The 19,912-nt window shown below is 33.4% G+C and overlaps 2 protein-coding genes across 2 annotated transcripts in view; one reads left to right on the plus strand and one right to left on the minus strand.

Annotated features, from left to right (window-relative positions):
• Positions 1-19,912, plus strand: part of LOC133172934 (uncharacterized) — a 92,618-nt gene that overhangs the window by 43,461 nt on the left and 29,245 nt on the right. The window lies entirely within an intron of this gene.
• Positions 1,000-19,890, minus strand: LOC133172935 (glutathione hydrolase 1 proenzyme-like). Its single transcript, XM_061307789.1, has 13 exons — positions 19,815-19,890; positions 17,829-17,947; positions 16,012-16,203; positions 15,638-15,760; positions 13,518-13,615; positions 12,521-12,713; positions 12,242-12,414; positions 11,797-11,946; positions 10,445-10,584; positions 5,354-5,541; positions 4,628-4,868; positions 2,734-2,847; positions 1,000-1,258 (listed from the first exon to the last, which is right to left on the minus strand). Exons 2-13 carry the CDS (start codon positions 17,942-17,944, stop codon positions 1,109-1,111), a joined length of 1,878 nt encoding a protein of 625 aa, XP_061163773.1. The 5' UTR covers positions 17,945-17,947; positions 19,815-19,890; the 3' UTR covers positions 1,000-1,108.

Here is a 19,912-nt window from a genome sequence, read left to right on the forward strand (position 1 = left end):
CCCTGACCATTTTATGGTAGGGGCATAATAAATCATAAACAAACACTGACTTATTTACATATAATGTAAGCTTACCGAAAAGTATACAGTCATAAAAATTACACAATGATCTTCATGTAAAGTACAGTCTAGGTTTATCATTGGGAAAGTAAAAAAGAAATTTATAGAGGTGAAGCCTATGCGTATTTTGTATCATTAAAATTTAAATTTAAAATTAAATAAATTCCATCTCACACAAATGAAAATTCATCAAAATTTTTGTATTAAAATTGGAATTTACCAGTATGTTTTCATTGTACAAAGACATATTTACCCTTGATGGAATAAATCTTAAACAATTCTGACTGGAGTAAAATGAGTGAATTTAATTTGATCAAATAAAAACAAAGTAATCACAATGGGACAGTTCTTGATTACATGTATCCCGAATAAATATATCTAATATAACTTGATTCAAATAAGATGAAATAAGCAAAATCAGATGTATCTAAAAAATAGATTAATTAACAAATATCACAGTAAGACAAGGTTATACAGCAAACATGCCTATAATGAATTCTTGCTTACAGGGAAGTTATTTTCATTTCCTGTTCCTATAAATATACTACATACATATAACCTTATTGGATATAAGAATCACATTAATAACAAATCCAAATTGATCCTCCCTGGTATTTCATTATAAGCATGTTTCACTGTATATGTGTATCTAAGATAATCACCAATGAATTCACACAAGTTGACTTGTTGAGATCATATATATCTAAAATAAAACTAAATGACTTGAATAAATAAATTTCTTACCTAAAATAACTGTGATTTGGTGAAGATATTGTGAAATCACTATTTTCACGGGGTCAAATTTTTGTGGTTTGAGGGGATTTTATTCTGTGATTGAAGAAATTTTTAGTTGTTTTATATTAGACAATTAACATTCTATGGAGGACATGAATTTGTGTGTTCTCTTTGAGTCACAAAAACATCAAAACTTAACACCACTACCCCCCAGAATTAGTGATTTCACAGTAATTAGATTGCTAATAAACAAATAATCTTTAAATTGTTGCAAATAAACTTAGGAGTGGATATCATCATGGAAAACTGAGTTTTACCATCCTGCTGAACTCCCACCAGGCCGTCGAAAATCATTGTTTGCGTAAATCCAGTCCTCATCCTGAACAATACCGTTAACAATCGAACTCCCTATTGCATCTTGTGTTACATTATGATGTTTATCCTGTAAACCATCAATGTAGAACTGAAATAAAAGAAAATATTCACAATTTATAGATAGATATATTCCTCCGCTCAAATACCTAGCATTTACTACTGTTCACAGTTTTTTATTAAATTTTGCCTGATTATATTACTAAAGTGTCTACTTGCAAAAATTTCATTCTCATATATATATATTATCAGTGACCTATATACTAGTGAAATAGGCATCTCCTTCAGTGCCAGGTTTATTTGCCCAGATCATCACACACAACACTATTGGATTGAATTTTTACTAAATATTAAAACACATGATAAAATAATTTAAATAAAAAATAAACAGCCACCAAATTCAGCACATTTTCGGAAATACAATGTATGTCTGATCAAGGGCATTTACAATAACTAAGATAATGAGTACATGTATAAACATTAATAATAAACAAATCTTGAATAATTTTTTGATGTATAAATTTTTTCCTAAAATATTTGATAGAATTAGAGATATATTTGATTAAACAAAATCCCACAACTTAATTATAAGAGGAATTGTGAGAGTTATCCATCCCATTAGTATATATGTCCATGGTATTATTAAAGGATATATAAAAAAATAACCAAAAATTATCAAAATTTTTCTTTCTCATAAATATTAAGTAACTCTCTTGTAAAAATAAGGTGTCATGGAAATATGGTGATCTACAGTATACAAATGTTGGAAGTAAGGCCCAAGACTACACCTAGTTTTTCATCACTCATACATTCTCATAAAATCATAATATTTAGAGTACATGAAAATTTCATTAATCTACAAAGTGCTGATCAACAGACATATTATTTTCTCGCATAATGAACTAAAGATACAGTACAGATGAACCACAATAAAAAGAGATAGATCCAGTAATTTTTCTGAACAGGGTTCATGTCCAGGTAATCAAAACTCACTCATAAAAAATCCAAATAACGAACTGGAGGGGTCAAAAATAGAGAAAAATATTAATACGAATATTATATTTCACAGAAGTGAGTGGGACACATTCTATACCATGTTGCTGTTGAAAATACAGTATTCTTGATAATTCAAAGACAAGCAGCAGCTTTACTTCATGTAAGTGACTTGTCTGTTGGATTTTTTTTGCAGTGGCGGTGATGGTGAAGGGGGCAAGGTCATTGCCAGTCTAGTTTATCATGTTTATAAAACAAGTAATGACCATTTGCTGTAAATTTCATAAATGTATTTTTAAACTTCCCAACATGGATTTTCATCAATAACTATTTTAAACAAGTCAATGTTTGCATCTCATCTTGCTTTTGATTGAACAGTCTCTATTACTAAACTCTGGTAAGACAAACTACATGTATTAGACATTTTAGGATCATTTACTTGGGAAGTTATCACTTTTATCAGAGGGTCAGTCCTCCTCAAAAATCATTAAAAATCAATAGGAGGGAGGGGATTCTGGACCCCCTGATCCCAATGTCTGATCCAGTATTGTCAAACCTAAAAGCAGTTACTACCTTTGGAAAATCTGGTTCATGGTAAACTATTTGTGGGATAAGCTGGTGATGCAGTCTCCTGGCATCTATTGCTTCTTTTATATTGTCTCCAAACCACAAAACATGGGCAGCAACCTTAAAAGAAACCAAAATCAAAGTTTACTTATCAGCAATGCATACTTGTACATATTCTAATCTTAACTGCACTTCTCACTTCCACTTCGAGCTACAAGTATCTTGACTACATGAAATGAAACATGATAAAATTCCTCTTGTTAAACCTTTCTTTCTCTTGCCATCTAACATCTCTTAGTATGGAATGTATTTATGGCTAGTTTTTATTCTAAATTATTTTGAACCAATAGTCAGACTTTTGTCATTTCCCTTGACCTTTTAACTTTTGAACCTGGCATCGATAGGCTTCTTCCTCAACACACATCCCTATACCACTTACTGTGGAATCATTCGTAGGGGTCAATGTTCGTGGGCAAGCAAAATTTTACTTGTTCGTGGGGACATTAATTCATGGGTTACTTGTTTATACAGTAGATTCAATGAATCAATATTTAACAAAATAAATGTTCATGGGGATGTAAATTTGTGGGTAAGGGTGACCCATGAAATCCACCAAGTTGAACATTGTTCCCTCACAAGCAATGATGATTCCACAGTATATAACACTTAAAGTCACAAAGTACTTCTTTAATTGTGTCCATAACTTAGCTGAATACTTGTAACTGATATTGAACTTCAATCTGAAATCAATAGGTATCTCATTATGGCTTGCAAATTTCTAGTGTGGGGATAATAAATAGGATGATTTCTTTTTTTTAACCTTTGTTTTTTTTTTTTTTCAAGTATAAAAATCAAATTCATAGTTTGTAGAAAACTCTTGATTTATGTTTAACTCTTGTAGATTTCTTATCTTTTGTACTTTCAATATCACCCCATATATAAGCTGTAACAGTTGTTAAAACATTGCTGTGACCTAGTGTCTTTGTTCTTGCAGTCTAAAAATTTACCTGTAGCCGTCCAATAATAATAATTACAGTCCAATAATATATTATCGGATGGCAGTGATAACAAAATCAGACAGTATTTAAAAAACAACAAGTAGAGTGAAATCAAGGTTTAATATGTCCATAAACAAAAGAAAAAGGTTAGGGAAAAATAAATTGAGGGAAAGCAAACGCAAGGAAATTAAGTTGCTAAAAATAGCAAGTCCATGAAGAAGAAAATCGAAGTTTTAACCTTCCTCTAAAGTAACACTTTCCATTTCTTTTTTGCTGATTGTTTTTGAAATATAAAGGTAAATGTAAAGAAGCAAATTTAAATTCATTTCTGAAAGAATCTGCCAATCTCGTAATTTGATGAGAATTGTTTGCAGATGGTCACACTTTTTAAAATCTGAGATTTTCATTATATCATCCAACAAAAAAATTTTAAATAAAAACCCCATTTCTACTTTCCATGCATGGTGATAATATCATCCGACACTGTGTCTGTATCACATAAAAAAATCATTCATCACCTGACCATTCACTGTCCATAGTCCTGCAAAGCTAAACGACTGCCATTGAATGAATGAATGAAACAAAAGAGTTAACTCACTGTATTACTGTCTAAAGAAAAAAAACTTTCTCTTTTCTTTTGTCTACTAATTAAATGGTTTCAGGTAGAAAACTATTGATGCCTGAACTCCTATTGTGTAATTATTGGACTCCTCCATGTAACTTTTGGACATTTAAATGGCAATGTTTTAAGTAAGATATATGCCTCATACAATTCTATATGTAAAATTATCAGACTGTTTTCGGCCCTAACGGGCCTCAAACAGTCTGATAATTTTACATATAGAACAGTATGAGGCATATATTCATTACTTATCTTTTGTACTTTCAATATCACCCCATACATAAGCTGTAGCAGTAGTTATCCTGGAACCACCTGCAGCACCCACTACCATCTTCACTTTCTTTGTCTTGTCTGCCAGGACAGCTGGACACATGGATGACAATGGCCGCTTCCCAGGCTTGATGAAGTTGGAGGGAGAGGGACGGATACCAAAAGCATTGGTGATGTTTGGGGATGAAAAATCATCCATTTCATCATTAAACAGTATCCCTGTACGTTTCCCAGTAATCCCTGAACCAAATCTAAAATTCAGAAAATTAGAGAATGAAATTTTTGGTTTGTTTTTATGCCAAAAAAAGCAAGACCAGAAAAAGATGAGATTTATTGATTCTGAGAAAAATATGAAGTTGGATTGGAAGTACAGTACCTTGAGGAATCTTGTAAATATCACAATGGAAGCCCAAACATAAAAATCTCACAAAAACAGGAAGAAAAAATGTCTCAAGAACACCTTATGCTGAACATGCTGAACCAAAAATGAAGAAGAAAGGGAAAAAGATCTAGAAATAGCTAGAGACAACAGCAATCCAATGAAATAGATGTACAGAGGAAATTGACATTGAAACCCAATCCTTTCTTAGCATTGACAAAAATAATGATGAATGGACACAGACTGACAGTTGATACTAAAGTTACTGTGATACAATCTTCTCTAACCACTGACAAGTGAGTATTGATGAATTTACTAGAAATTGACAATTGACGTCACTAGCACCTGTTTACTTACAAAAGATTGACAGTTGTTGTCACCGACACAGCTATCCCATCTTCTCCCAATACTGACAAGTGAGCAGTACTAGTTTTCAGCTTGTGGTCAAATACTGGACCATAGTATGGGGTCCCATGTGTTGTGTTATCCCAAATCATTTTCCGGATTCTGTCAGCATACTCTGTAGATGTTAGGTTCTTCACAACCTAAAGAGAAATGGTTTAGGTTCCATATTTAATTGTTCCCAGCTTCTGCGAAAGTGAGGGGACATTAAATCTCATCTGTCTATTCATCTGTCAGTCTGTCATAAAAACATTAACTTTGGTCATAACTTTCGAATGAGAAAAGATAGGGCTTTTATATGTCACATGTGCATTACCTATGACATGACCTTTTCAAATATACTATAAATTTTGACCCATGACCTTGAAGTTTGACCTACTATTCTAAAATGTTAACCTTGTTCATAACTTTTGAATGAGAAAAAATAGGGTGTTCATATTTGATAAGTGCATTACTTGTGACACCTTTCAATATGTACTCTGATTTTTGGTCCAATACTTTCACCTTGAAGTTTCACCTTATTTTAAAAAAAAAATAACATTGGTGATGACTTTTGAATGAGGAAGATATATGTATGATGTTCATATCTGACATGTGGATACGGTACCTGTGACATTTCTGAGTGTGCTATGATTTTAGACCTGTGATCTTGACCTTGAAATTTGACATAATTTTCAAAATTTAACCATTGCTGACATCTTTTGAAGAAGAGGAGATATGGCATTTATATTTGACATGTGCATTAGCTGTGAAAAGACCTTTCAGAGTACATGTACACTATGAACTTGACCATGAAGTTTGACCTAATTTTCAAAATTTTAACATTGCTGCTAACTTTTGAATGAGAGAAGATGAGACGTTTTATATTGACATGTGCATTACTTGTTTCAATACCTTTCCAGATGTACTCTGGTTTTTGACCTCATGACCTTAACCTTAAAGTTTAAACCATAGTCTTTTTTATAATTTTTTTTAACATTTGAAATAACTTTTGAATGAGAGAAGATAAGGCTTTCATATTTTACATGTACATTACCTATGACAACATCTTTCAGAAAGAACTATCATTTTTGACTTCATGACCTTGACCTAAAAGTTCGACCTACTTATTAAAAAATTTAACATTGGGTCATAACTTTTGCTCCAGAAGATACAGTGCTTTCTTTTTTTTTTTTACGTGTACATTACTTGTGAAAAGATCTTTTGGATTGTATCATGATATATGAACTCATGGCCTTGAACTGGAAGTTTCATGCAGTTCTGAGAAGCTTTAATCTTGAGGGTAATCTTTATTAATTCAACTAGAAATATGTCCATAGGACATGAATGCCTCACTGATTGTATATTAGTAATGCAACATGAAAATTTGTATAAGTGTATGAAGTTTGATGAGAATATCTTGAAAAGTTTCTTTAAAATTGAAATTGAAATCTAACAAATTGGAAATAGATGATAAATACTCACCAAATTATGTATAAGTGCATAAGCTTACATAAAAAATATCTAATATGATTTCTTAAAAACTAAGCAAAACACAAATTAAAGAAAAGTGAGGTCAAGGTCACATGAAAGTGCAAGGTCAAAATGTTGATGCAGTTGAAAAGCTAACAATAGTATGTATCAGCACATGAAGTTTGATAACACTGTCCTGAATGGTTTATTTAAAAAATGATTTAACATTACTTTAAGAAAAAGTGAGGTCAAAGTTCAAAGGAAAAGTCAGGGTCAAAAAATGTTGATGCAGTTGATAGCTCTCATAAGTATGTATCAGCATATAAAGTTTGCTAAAACAAGAGATGTTTGTGAAACACTTATGCCCTTGGAATTTATCTAAGTCCAAGGGGCATAACTCTGTCAAAAATTGCTTGATCGTATCCAAAACAGAACATGACCTAGATATTTTTATGATAAATGTGTATATTAAATTTCATTTCAGTATGTACAACCTCTGTGAAACAAATGAACGGAAATTGCAAATAATTGGAATTTTCCTAAGTCCAAGGGGCATAACTCTGTCAAAAATTGCTCGATCATACACAAAACAGAACTTGACCTAGATATTCTTATGATAAATCTGTATACCAAATTTCATTTCAGTATGTGCAACCTCTGCAAAGAAAACAAGAAGTCTGTGAGCCAATGCTCACTAGTAATACCCTCGCTCTGACGTGTATTGTGAATATACACTATAAGCATGGATAAACAGGAAGCTGACATCAGATTCATACAATAATAAATCCCACCATATGGCATGCCTAAACAAAGAGTGTGTTAAAATTTCAAGCATCAGCGATGAGTAGTAGCTAAGAAAACTGTGCCGAAAATTTGTTATGTATGGTATGGACAGACACACGGATAAACAGGAAGCTGACATCGGATTTGTATAAAAATGAATCCCACCAAATGGCATGCCTAAACAAAGAGTGTGTTAAAATATCAAGCATCTGCGATAAGTAGTTGTTGAGAAAACTGTGACGAAAATTTGTTATGTATGGTACAGACAGATGCACAGATAAACAGGAAGTTGACATCGGATTCATACAAAAATAAATCCCACTATATGGCATGCCTAAACAAAGAGTGTGTTAAAATTTCAAGCATCATCGATGAGTAGTAGCTGAGAAAACTGTGACAAAAATGTTATGTATGGTACGGACAGATGAAAAGATAAACAGGAAGTTGACATTGGATTCGTACAAAAATGAATCCCACCATATGGCATGCCTAAACAAAGAGTGTGTTAAAATTTCAAGCATCTGTGATGAGTAGTGGCTGAGAAAACAGTGATGAAAAATTTGTTACGGACAGACAGACAGACAGACACACAGACAGACACACAAGGGTAAAACAGTATACCCTCCTCTCCTTTGGAGCGGGGTATAATGAACGGAAACAGTTGGTAGACCAAAAGACCAACCGACCGACAGACAGCAGCAAAGCAATATGCCCTCCCTTCTTCAAAGGGGGGCATAAATATCTTGAATTGTTTATTTAAAACTGAGCTAAACACCAAATTAAGAAAAAGGAGGTCCAGGTCAAACAAAAGGTCAAGGTAAAAAAATGTTGATGCAGTTGAATAGCTCTCATCAATATCTATCAGCATATGAAGTTTGATAAAAATATCTTGAATATTTTCTTTGAAACTGAGCTCTGAACTGAGCTAACGCCAGGGTTAGAAACTCCCTAAAATTACAACTCGCAAATAATTGCGAGTACCAAGAAAGTGAACTCGCAATTTTATAAGACTACTCGCAATTTTCATATAAAGTTAAATTTATATAAATTAAATACATGTAACTTATGCATGTTAAGGAAAAAGTAACTACTGTTTAATACACAAAATACAACTACAGTGTGACTTTTATTTAAATTACTGATTTAAATCAAAAGCATTGTGTTCTTTCATATTATATAATTTTGCTACATTTTCAATGCAAAAAAAATCATCTCGCAAGTTTTTGCCAGTTACCTAATTTTTAACTTGCAATTTGGGAATTCTAACTAGTGTTTTGCGAGTTGTATATAGTGAATTTCGAACCCTGAAACGCAAAGCACGACGGAAGGACGGAAGGACAGAAGGATGGAAAACAGACATGACATACTCTACACTAGACAAAATTGCTAATGCACCACCTAAATAAATTAACATTTTTCTTTTCAAAACTTGTTCATGATGTTTTTGACATATAATTATGATACTTTAATAAAAAATGAGATATTTAAATGCTTTAACTGATAAATAACAACAATGTTTACTGAAGCATAACCACTTCATTGAAAAACTTAAAATCATAGCCATACATTTTTGGTGGAATAAATTTCTAATTTTTTCTTTGTGGTTGTGTTATTTATGTTTGTACTAATTAAAAACTCAGAAAAAAAGTTACACCGTATGCGACGTTTGACTGTAAAAGAGCATGCTAAGGCAGCCAGTATGGTGTCTGCAGGGGGTTCCTTTGAAGAAATTTGTGAAAAATTAAAAAAATTAAATGATTAGGAATTTCTCTGGTAAAAAATTGTTGAAAATGAATTAACAATCATAAAAATGTTTACAATAGATATCGAAGGCATTACGTGAGCACCACACAATAATTTCAAGATTGTTCCACAAAATAGGGGCAAACGGAAGTTGGGTGGATTTGGTAGGGACACCAAGGCACTAAATGACTACTTAGCAATATGATAGTCAATCAGGGTATATTATTTGATTTTTAAGTGGGAGGCTGTTCCCGTCGCAACGTCACGGACCACCATCGGTAATCACCAACTTCATATCTTGGCAAAAACGGTGCGCAGTGCACTTCGTGAAATTGGTTTTCGGACAACAAAGTCCTTTAAGGGTCTTGACATGACACCAAGACATTTGTCAATCCAACTGTTTTGGAAAAGATGGCATATTTTATATACTAGTATCAATCAGGAAAATGATAAATTCACAAATGAGAATAATAAGTGGTGCGTTAGCAATTTTGTCTAGTGTATATGCCCTGGCCATATTCATGGTTGGGCATAATTTTTTTTTAGTATGATGGACAGACAAGACAGTTACAATATGCCATAAATAAGTGCATCCCAACTAGTAAAACACCAAAAGTTGGGGACCACAATTCTTTCTTCGTACCCCCACCAGCACTACCAACTGGGCTGCAGCTTTTGCTGCTGGACAACTAATTAAGAAACATTGCTTGATTTGAACAAATCTGAAACAACACAGTATGATAAAGCTTTTAGCAAAGTTTTGTCCTTCTTGACCCAATGATCCTAGAGATTTTTTAAAATCACATCTATTTTGTAATTATCTGTCCTTGATAGGAGAGTTGGCCATTAATTTGAAGAAAATCAAATTCCTTTTGTCCAAGAATGCTTCATGCCAAATGTGTTTAAAATTGGCTCATTGTTTCTTGAGAAGAAATAGAACATGTAAAAGTTTATTGATAACACACAATAGACAGACATTTAGAAACTAGACACTCTTTGGTCAAAAATGCTAACCTGGTACTTGAGCTTTGGTTCAGATAAGCTAAAAATGCATAAAATTATCCATACCTCTGTAACATTTGAAACAAAGGCAGGATCCCCAAGGTCTGATCTTTGAGCGTACGCAAATTTAAAGGCTTCTATCATTCTGTGGTAAGCCGTAAGATGTGACTCTTTTGATTTTAGATCTTTAGCTGTCATGTTATAGCCTATAGTAGAAAAACATAAAAACACAACAAAATATATTGAAAAATTAGTTTACGAATGTGTTTATGAATGTGTATTATATAAAGTAATTGAATGTAATTGAAAAAGTAATTGAAATTACATGGTATTTTTTCAGTGTAATTAATTAAATTACAATTGCAAGTAATTGAAAAAATGTTCAATTACAAATTACTTCCAATTACTTCAAAATATGTAATTAATTACAGTCAATTACAATTACTTTTTTCAATTACCCCATCCCTGATCATAATAAACATAAATAAATCTTTAGAGTTGTCAGCTACCAGTATTTATCTGAATACTGTATTATAGAGTGATCAGCTATTCATTTGCATACTATATTATGGATATTCATTTGCCTGCAAAGAAAAAGAATACCTATGGATAATTAAGACTGCTATCATACGAAGATCTACGGGGGGAGCTGCATCCAAACCCTTCCTGTGATTTTTCAGATTTTAAGTTTTTATGTGTCAAAGTAACAAAAAATTATCTTAGACCCCCTTCCCCCACCATCACCACCTACCCAGGAAACAAAAACCCCTCATAATATGGTAGGGAGAACCAAGTATATGATGAAAATTGACAAAGGAAAGTGACTTGTCATCCCTCCCCCACTCCCACCCCCCTCTACACCCACACTCACACATGAAATAGGTTTTTCATTTTGGAATTTACCTTTCTTTCTATTTTTTCTTCTTTTTTTGGGGGGGGGGGGGCCTGCCAAAAAATTTCTGAATTTCTGATTCCAACATTTGTTTGAGTTGCTGTGCCTCCCCCCTTACTTAGAAAAAAATACCTAGATTCACTAACTTTGATAGAATAACATATATCATTAAGTGTGACAATCAAATAGAATATGATTCCTCAACCCTAAAAGTTAAAATGAATACAAATTGTTTATTTTATTCATACATGTTTGATTCAATGGTCCCCAATTGGAAGTGGTGGTTTGGGGGCTGTACGAGACACGGTTTAGAGTATAGAGGTCTTACCTACCATCTAATATACTAAGTATGAATGAGAGAACAGCTCCACTAGCTGGTGGTTTGGGGCTGTAGAGGACATGGTTTAGAGCTATAGAGATCTTCCCTACCATCTAATATACTAAGAATGAACGAGAGAACAGCTCCACTAGCTGGTGGTTTGGGGCTGTAGAGGACATGGTTTAGAGCTATAGAGATCTTACCTACCATCTAATATATTAAGAATGAATGAGAGAACAGCTCCACTAGCTGGTGGTTTGGGACTGTAGAGGACACTACCATCTCTCATTGTCACTTTCAATGGCTCTTCAAACTTGGCTTTATAATTTCTAAGATCATTCTCACTGATGTTTGATTCTAAAATACATTCAGTTGATTATGAAACTACATTGAACAGGGGGTCAAACATATTTTTACAAATCACTGAATAATTAGGAGAAAACAATAGAAGGGGGTGCATAAATAACACTTCAAACAACATGATCCTCTTCAAATTGAATTTGTTAATATGATGTTAAAGGGCAATTTCCAAGCAACAGACAGACAGTAGACTGATTTTTTGACAAGTTAACATAAATATATTTGTAAATTCAATCTCTTCAAAAGGATATTAACTATTTCATTTGCACACTATTCTTTTCAAGATACTTACTCTTTTCTTTGAGATCCTGCAGTATATCATAACCTAGACTTCCTTCTGTGACATTATAGAAAGCTTGTCCACCATTTTCTGCCAGATTCCTGTAGGTTTCTGCAAGTTTTGGAAATTTAATCAAGTCTCCCTCTTTCAACATTTTTCCAGTTTTAGGATCTGAGTAGTGTTTCCTAGAAAATGACCAATTTAGAATATATATTTTTCTACAAACTCACAAGACTAAGCTCAGGTACAAAACTGAAAGGGTGACATCCCCACAGTGGAGATGTAGAGTACCATGTGTCTTTATCCAGCCTGAGAATATGCTCTTTGGGCTCCATCTTTTCTGCCAAATGTTTGGAGATTTGGAATCCATTTTTTGCTAAGTCAATACTTTTCTCAAACAAGTCTTTCCAAGGTAGTTTTCCCCATCTTTTCCATGCCTCCATGTACCCCATAACTTCTCCTGGAACAGCTATACTAGGTCCACCTACATCAAAATTGTGAACAAAAACTGATTTTCATTTCATTTACAAAAATGTGAAGCATTCCTTCACAACATAATTTCAAGCACTCATTTTGTTCAATACAAAATTACTTAGGGACTGACAACTTTATCAATTCCTATTATTGCCTTTAACCTTGAGATCTGACCTTTTCACCTCTACCCTTCACATGTTTATACCTATGATACTTTGTTTTTAGGGCAATTTCATTTCATTTTATTGTCAAATTCTATCATAACTGACCTTGATCATTCAAATGTTGTGCCATAAATTTACAGGCATCTTCCAAAGGCAGCCTTTCTCAAAGAAACCCAACTTACTTGAATGTGGTAATCCATGATATATTTAAAATATGAAAGAATTTGTAAACTATGGGTCATCACAATCAAATGGTCTGGATGACTATGGATTCTCTATATACATATTGAGACCATAAGGTGCAATCATTTCCACAAACCTATTGATACCTTTGACCTTCTGAAGATAAATTATGTGGGGTTTTTTCCCTAACCATCCTGTATTTAGCACAGATTTTAATTAGCGCTCTCTGAATGTGCTTTATAGGAATGTGTAAACAAGACATTTAGCGATGTACTTGATTTAGCGGAAGATGCTTTCCGTGAAAGATGCTAAATAGAATACACAGCCAAATGTAATACATTTACAGTATATTGTGGACCTCATGGATATCATGTATTATGTTTATAACGAAGCAAAGTCGTCTGTCCATGGCACTTCATTATAAGTGTGTTTTACTGTACCAGTATTTTTTTTTTTTTTCAACATACCATATTCTGATGAATTGCGAAGATCCTCATACATAGTTTCAAAGGAACTCAAAGGTGCAGATTCTCTTGCATTAATTACTGAGGCATTTCCCCTTTTACTAAAAAATACAAGAATTTTAATGTAGCTGTTTTATACATGACTTATAATACTCAACTGGGTATAATTGTAAGTTTCTCAACATATTATCAACTTAGGTCCATCTCGGACTTAAGTGGCATGAATCTAAGTTTTGACAGAAAGCTCTCTATCACAATACATACAAGTTGTCAGCTAGATGCCCTGGATTAAAGAAGATTTCAAAAGATATAATGCATTTTCAAGAACTACCCTGGGGCCTGAATCTCTGACCTTGGGGACAGGAATGGTATAATTTTGGTGGATATCATAGTGCATTATCATCAATAGTTTGACAACTCTCATGTAAAAGCTACATTCCTTGATATATATAACTTTTACCTACTCACATGGGAACTGTGTTTGGGGGGGGGGGGATTAAGTCATACTTTGGTTACGAAGTAAAAGATAATTTTTCAAGAAATAACATTATTCAGTGAACATGGCGCTAGCGCATCATGGAAAATATGCCAGCAGAGCTACTGCTATTCATAATGCCATGTTTACTGAATAATCATTGTTTATTACTTATATTCGCATTCTGTGATGCCAAGAATATCAGAGGAAATCCTGGCCTGCATAAGGGCACGGGTGCTGTCTCCAGTGAAGAAAAACATGACAATAAAATTAGTAAACCTGATTAATAATAATTTATCCACTTTATCTCCACTTAATCACATACAATATATATGGTATTTGCTTATTGACCACAGTTATCTGGATACAAACCGTGCCGTCTTCAAATTCTTAATTTTTTGTTTTGATGCTGTTGTGATGCACCATCACGTCATAGTCATCGAAACTCTCTGAGAAAAATTATTAATAATAATATTATGAAAAAAAGAGTGTTTTTTACATTGATTTTAACTTAAGAATATTTTTATTATGTTTCCATAAGTTCTTAAAATTCTTTTTAAGATTTAAAATCGTTCTTGAAGTAGATACACTATTACAGAAATTTCGCTTTGTTTGAATGTAAAAACACCCTAGCGTGAAGAGTTATCATTCTTTGCAACAATATGAGTATACATGAACAAATAAATTTAAAATATAGAGCTCTGTTTCATTTGTAGAAAGTTTTATTTTACAATTGAACACGTTGACTAAAATTATTATTTTTTGAAAATTGAAAACACCTCAATCAGTAATCTTAATCATTTTAAATTTCTTTTTCCCCGGAGGATTCCATTAAAAACTTAATTTTACTGCTTTTGCACAACATCCCATATATATACTTCTGAATGTGTTCTATAAGTGTAGTAGCTTGTACTGCGCCAGTGTAAGAAACGAAATGCACCTATAGCAGAAAACTGGTATTACTTATCATTCACCATCATATAGACCCCCCAAACAACAACAATGATGAAAACTGATATATACCTATCATAGACTGCCATATAGACCCCCATTACAACAACAATGATAACTGATATATACCTATCATACACCATCATATAGACCCCCAAACAACAATGAAAACTGATATATACCTATCACAGACTGTCATAAAGACCCCCAAACAACAACAATGATGAAAACTGATATATACCTATCATAGACTGCCATATAGACCCCCATTACAACAACAATGATAACTGATATATACCTATCATACACCATCATATAGACCCCCAAACAACAATGAAAACTGATATATACCTATCACAGACTGTCATAAAGACCCCCAAACAACAACAATGATGAAAACTGATATATACCTATCATAGACTGCCATAGAGATCCCCATTACAACAACAATGATAACTGATATATACCTAGCATACACTATCATATAGACCCCCAAACAATAATGAAAACTGATATATACCTATCATAGACTGTCATATACACGCACAAACAACAACAATGATAACTGATATATACCTATCATACACCATCATATACACCCCCAAACAACAACAATGATGAAAACTGACATATACCTATCATAGACTGTCATATAGACCCCCAAACAACAACAATGATGATGAAATGTGATATCTACCTATCATAGACTGTCATAAAGAATCCTCCTCCTATTCCGCTGCTCACAGGATTAACCACACCGTAGCACAACAAAATAGCAATGGCTGCATCTACTGAGGAACCATTATTCAGCAAAATTTCCCTAGAAAAATGTAGAAACACAAACAGAGAATATAATAAATTTCTTAACCCTGTACATCTTAATACATGTAATTATACTTAGTATCCTTTTAGGCAGTTTAATTACCAGTATGATTTTTGTGATCTAGTTTATGACTTATATTCAACTATTTTAAAAATGCAACTGAAAAGATTTTATAAAAAAGAAAATGTTAGATTTTCACAGTTTATTACAGTAAATTATTTATCTAAATTATACCATGTTGTACATACTTGCCAATATCTGAACACACTTTGCTATCTGATGCTATGGCAGCTTTCTTAAATTTCCCAAGTTTAGTCCCAGAACTTGGAAAATCCGACTTGCTGCTTTTGTTGTCATGAAGAAGAATGATGACAATTATGGCTGCTATGGTGATGACTGCTATCAGGAGGATTAGCAGGCAACATGCTCTCTTGCTTCTCCTATAAAGTTATAACACAGGCAAAATATCACTACACTATACAGTATACAGTAAAAGTAGGTCACAGTGACCTACTTTTGGGTTGACGTATCTAAGGTCCATAGATACATCAACTTACAAGATTTGATGATCCTAAGGTTCATAAAATAAAGACAAGGTTTGATAATCATAGGGCTCCTAGTATCAAAGATATAAAGATTTGACAAAAATAAACCAATAAGTAGGTAACATTTAGTCTTTGGCTCAGAAGAGGCATATGGGCTACAATACTCACCTGAATCACTTTGGCCCTGCTATTCTGCATCAGATTTTTTCCCTAATATACATGTATTCCTTTGTATTTCTGATTGCCTTTTGCATCCCCACTCTACATACTGGGGTCTTTATTTGAACAATATCAATCTACACTATCTGTGGATGCTTCCTCATTAATATGATTCATGTTATTGAGATGAAAAGTTTTAAAGATTTTTCTCATTTTGTGGCCCACCATACCCCTGAGGACTGTGATCTGAACAATTCATAATCTACACTACCTAAGGAAGCTTTCTTCTAAGTTTCATCTTCTCTACTCCAGTGGTTCTTGAGAAGAAGATTTTTAAAGGTTTTTCCTACATATTTCAATGTAAAGCCTTGATTCCCTATTATGGCCCCTCTCATGCCTGGGGACCATGATGTGAAAAATTTACAGTCTACACTAACTCAGGAAGCTTTTTTCTTAATTTCACCTTTTCTGGTCCAGTGATTCTTGAGAAGAAGATTTTTCTTAATATATATTTCATTGTAAAACTTTGATTCCCTATCGTTCCCCATCCTACCCCTGGTTGCCATGATTTGAACAATTCAGAATACACACTTCTTCAGGAAGCATCCACATAAGTTCCATTTTTTCTGGCCCAGTGGTTCTTCAGTCTCAGAAGAACTTTTTTGATGACCCACCCTATTTTTGCCCTTCTTGATTATCCCCCTCCCCTTGGAAGGGGGTCTGGTCCTTTATTTTAACAATTATATGAAATCCCCTTTAACCAGGGATGATTTGTATCAACTTTGAATAAAATTGGTCCAGTGGTTCTTCCAAAGAAGTTGAAAATGTGAAAAGTTTACAGACAGAGTAAATATGTACATGTATTGCTGCACAGGGGTGGGGAGAGGAGGGGGTGGGGTGGGGGTTTGTCAGCAAGGAACTTTTGCTTGGTAGTGACCACTCAAACAGAACATGTTTGGTTGTGCCCCTCCCTCCCAACCCCCCCCCCCCCACCCCCCCAAAATGAAATTGCTTTCTATGGCCTGTCAGGGCTGTTGATATGCAACTCTAACAGAAACACTTAATATACAAAGTCTGAACTGGCAGGGTTTAAAACAATTAGTAATTCAGTTACTGGTCAGCTCTAGACACTAATCTAGATTCTCATCAAAAAAATAATAGCTTCAGAAATAAAATTGGTACCATGTTATTCCACATGCATCACCTAATTTGAATACACAGAGCTTCAATTTCATGGCAATGGAGAGGCTCTACCTGGATTCTGACAGCAATGCCAATATGAGCTAATTACCGTATAAAGAAATAAAATAGTAGAATTGCAGTTTTCAAAATTCCATCTTTAAGACACAACTTGTACCTACCTTAACTTCCTGCGTCTAAAGTACTGTTGTTCCAAGTCTTTGTCATCATAGCTAATAAACTCATCATCCCCATGTAGAAGGGGGGAGTATTGATGGCTGTCACCTCTTCCTGACATTATCTGTGATCAAAACAAAAAGATATCTATTGGCTACAACGTTCGTCTAAATCATAATTCTGTTACTAGTGATAGTTATACAATATGCAATATAAATGAATTTAGAATTGTGAACCTTGATAAAATTTCACATTGTATACTTTCTATTGAAAGTATAGCTCTTGAAAAATTACCTCCAATTCAAAACAACAAATTTGTGTACAGTGATAAACCTAATAAAGAGACAGATAGAGGGCAAACTTTGATAAACACATGATAAATGCTACACTGAAATTGTTTTCTTTTTTAAATTTTAAATGTATACATTGTCTCCATGTATAGACACAAAAAGATTCCAAAAAGTCAAGAATTGAACAAGTTATTGTCTTTGACATAGTGCTGTTACCTATCAGTTACAGATACAAAGAGATCATGTTTATTATTGTCAGCATATGAGCACAAGGGTACATTTCATATATTTTCACTTCTGTACATATCTTTATACCCCTGGTATATATATATTACCAAGTAAAATGTCATTTATGATTTGTTATATTAATTCTATAATTTTGTTACACGTATCTCTTTCTTTTCTTCCTTTATCAGTTTATTAGGTCTGGTACAATCACTAGATTTAGCTATGTAGCTTGAATTGCCTACATATTAGCTTTATTTACCCATCTGAAGTAGCTTTATTTAGCTACTAAATTATACCTTTTTCTTATTTTAGATTAGAATTTTTTCAGAATGAGCAGAAAATGCAGTGATGCAGTGATAAATTTCAATTTTGAACTGATCAAAAAACAATTCATGAGAAAATCACTCTTGAAGGTGTGTCTCTTTCAAGGCAATTGCAATCAAAGCTCTAAAAAGTTTTGGGGCTATATACAACAGTAAATTGTGACCATACAGTTACTTGTTGAATGAAATATCAAAGAAGGCCAGTTCAGGTTAACATGATATTGATTGGTCATAATTTAACACAATCTATTTGATTTATGTGAAGTAATCATACTTATCCGTGCCTCACTGCACACAAGGTTGTGTATAGATACTCAAACTTTTGCTTTGAAATGTTCAAAAGCAGCAATGTTTAAACAATCTTTGCCTTGAATTGCATTTTTAGAACTGTCTAGGATGACTATTAGTAGTCATATACTTGTGATTTTTTGTCTATTTAAATAAAATAAAGCAAAATTGTGAAAAGTTGCACTGAAACAGCTATATAAAGCTACTTCAAGTAGCTAAATAAAGCTACGGTAGGTAATTCAAGCTACAAATATAATAGACAGTAGAGTAAGGAACAACAGCAAAGCAGTGTAAATACCAAACACAAAAACAGACCAATACAAGAATTCTTTCTTTGTGCGCACTGCAATAGACTGGAACCACCTGGAAGAGGAAGTTGTCTGCGCCCCAAAGCTAGAGAGCTTCAAGTCTGCGTTACAACAACGCCGTGACTAAATGCATACCCCCCCCCACCCCGTCACATTAAAGCCCAAGAGGATTCTGTGATGTACAGCCTACACAGATACAGATAGCTAAATCCAGTGATTGTACCAGACCTATTTATCACAGGCGTTTGTTTCATACAGTACACTAGTTTTCTACTATACAATTGTATAGTAGAAAACTACCGTACTGTATGAAACAAACGCCTGTGCTATTTATAGTATACTTTACACATTAAAGGTTACAACAAATATTTTAAGACATCTTATGACGCGAATATAAAGATGCAAAAGAAAAGGGATGAATACTGTATGTATGTTCAGACTTGTGTCGGCGAAAATAATGTCTAAAAAATATTGGCAGGATAATTACTTTCTTACTGGGCATTAATTTGTTTAAAAGATATTTTTTAACCGGGAGAAAGTCCATGATTACTTACATATTACAGTAAGTTGACATATGAAGGTGAGTTAACGCAAAGCTCTACTAAACCTCTAAATGAAAATGATCATCCTTCAAACCATAAGTTCCTCCAAA

This window comes from Saccostrea echinata, unplaced genomic scaffold (genome assembly GCF_033153115.1).
Source record: "Saccostrea echinata isolate AGI-Se365-2 ecotype Australia unplaced genomic scaffold, CSIRO_AGI_Sech_v1 ptg000056l, whole genome shotgun sequence".
Classification (NCBI taxonomy): domain Eukaryota; kingdom Metazoa; phylum Mollusca; class Bivalvia; order Ostreida; family Ostreidae; genus Saccostrea; species Saccostrea echinata.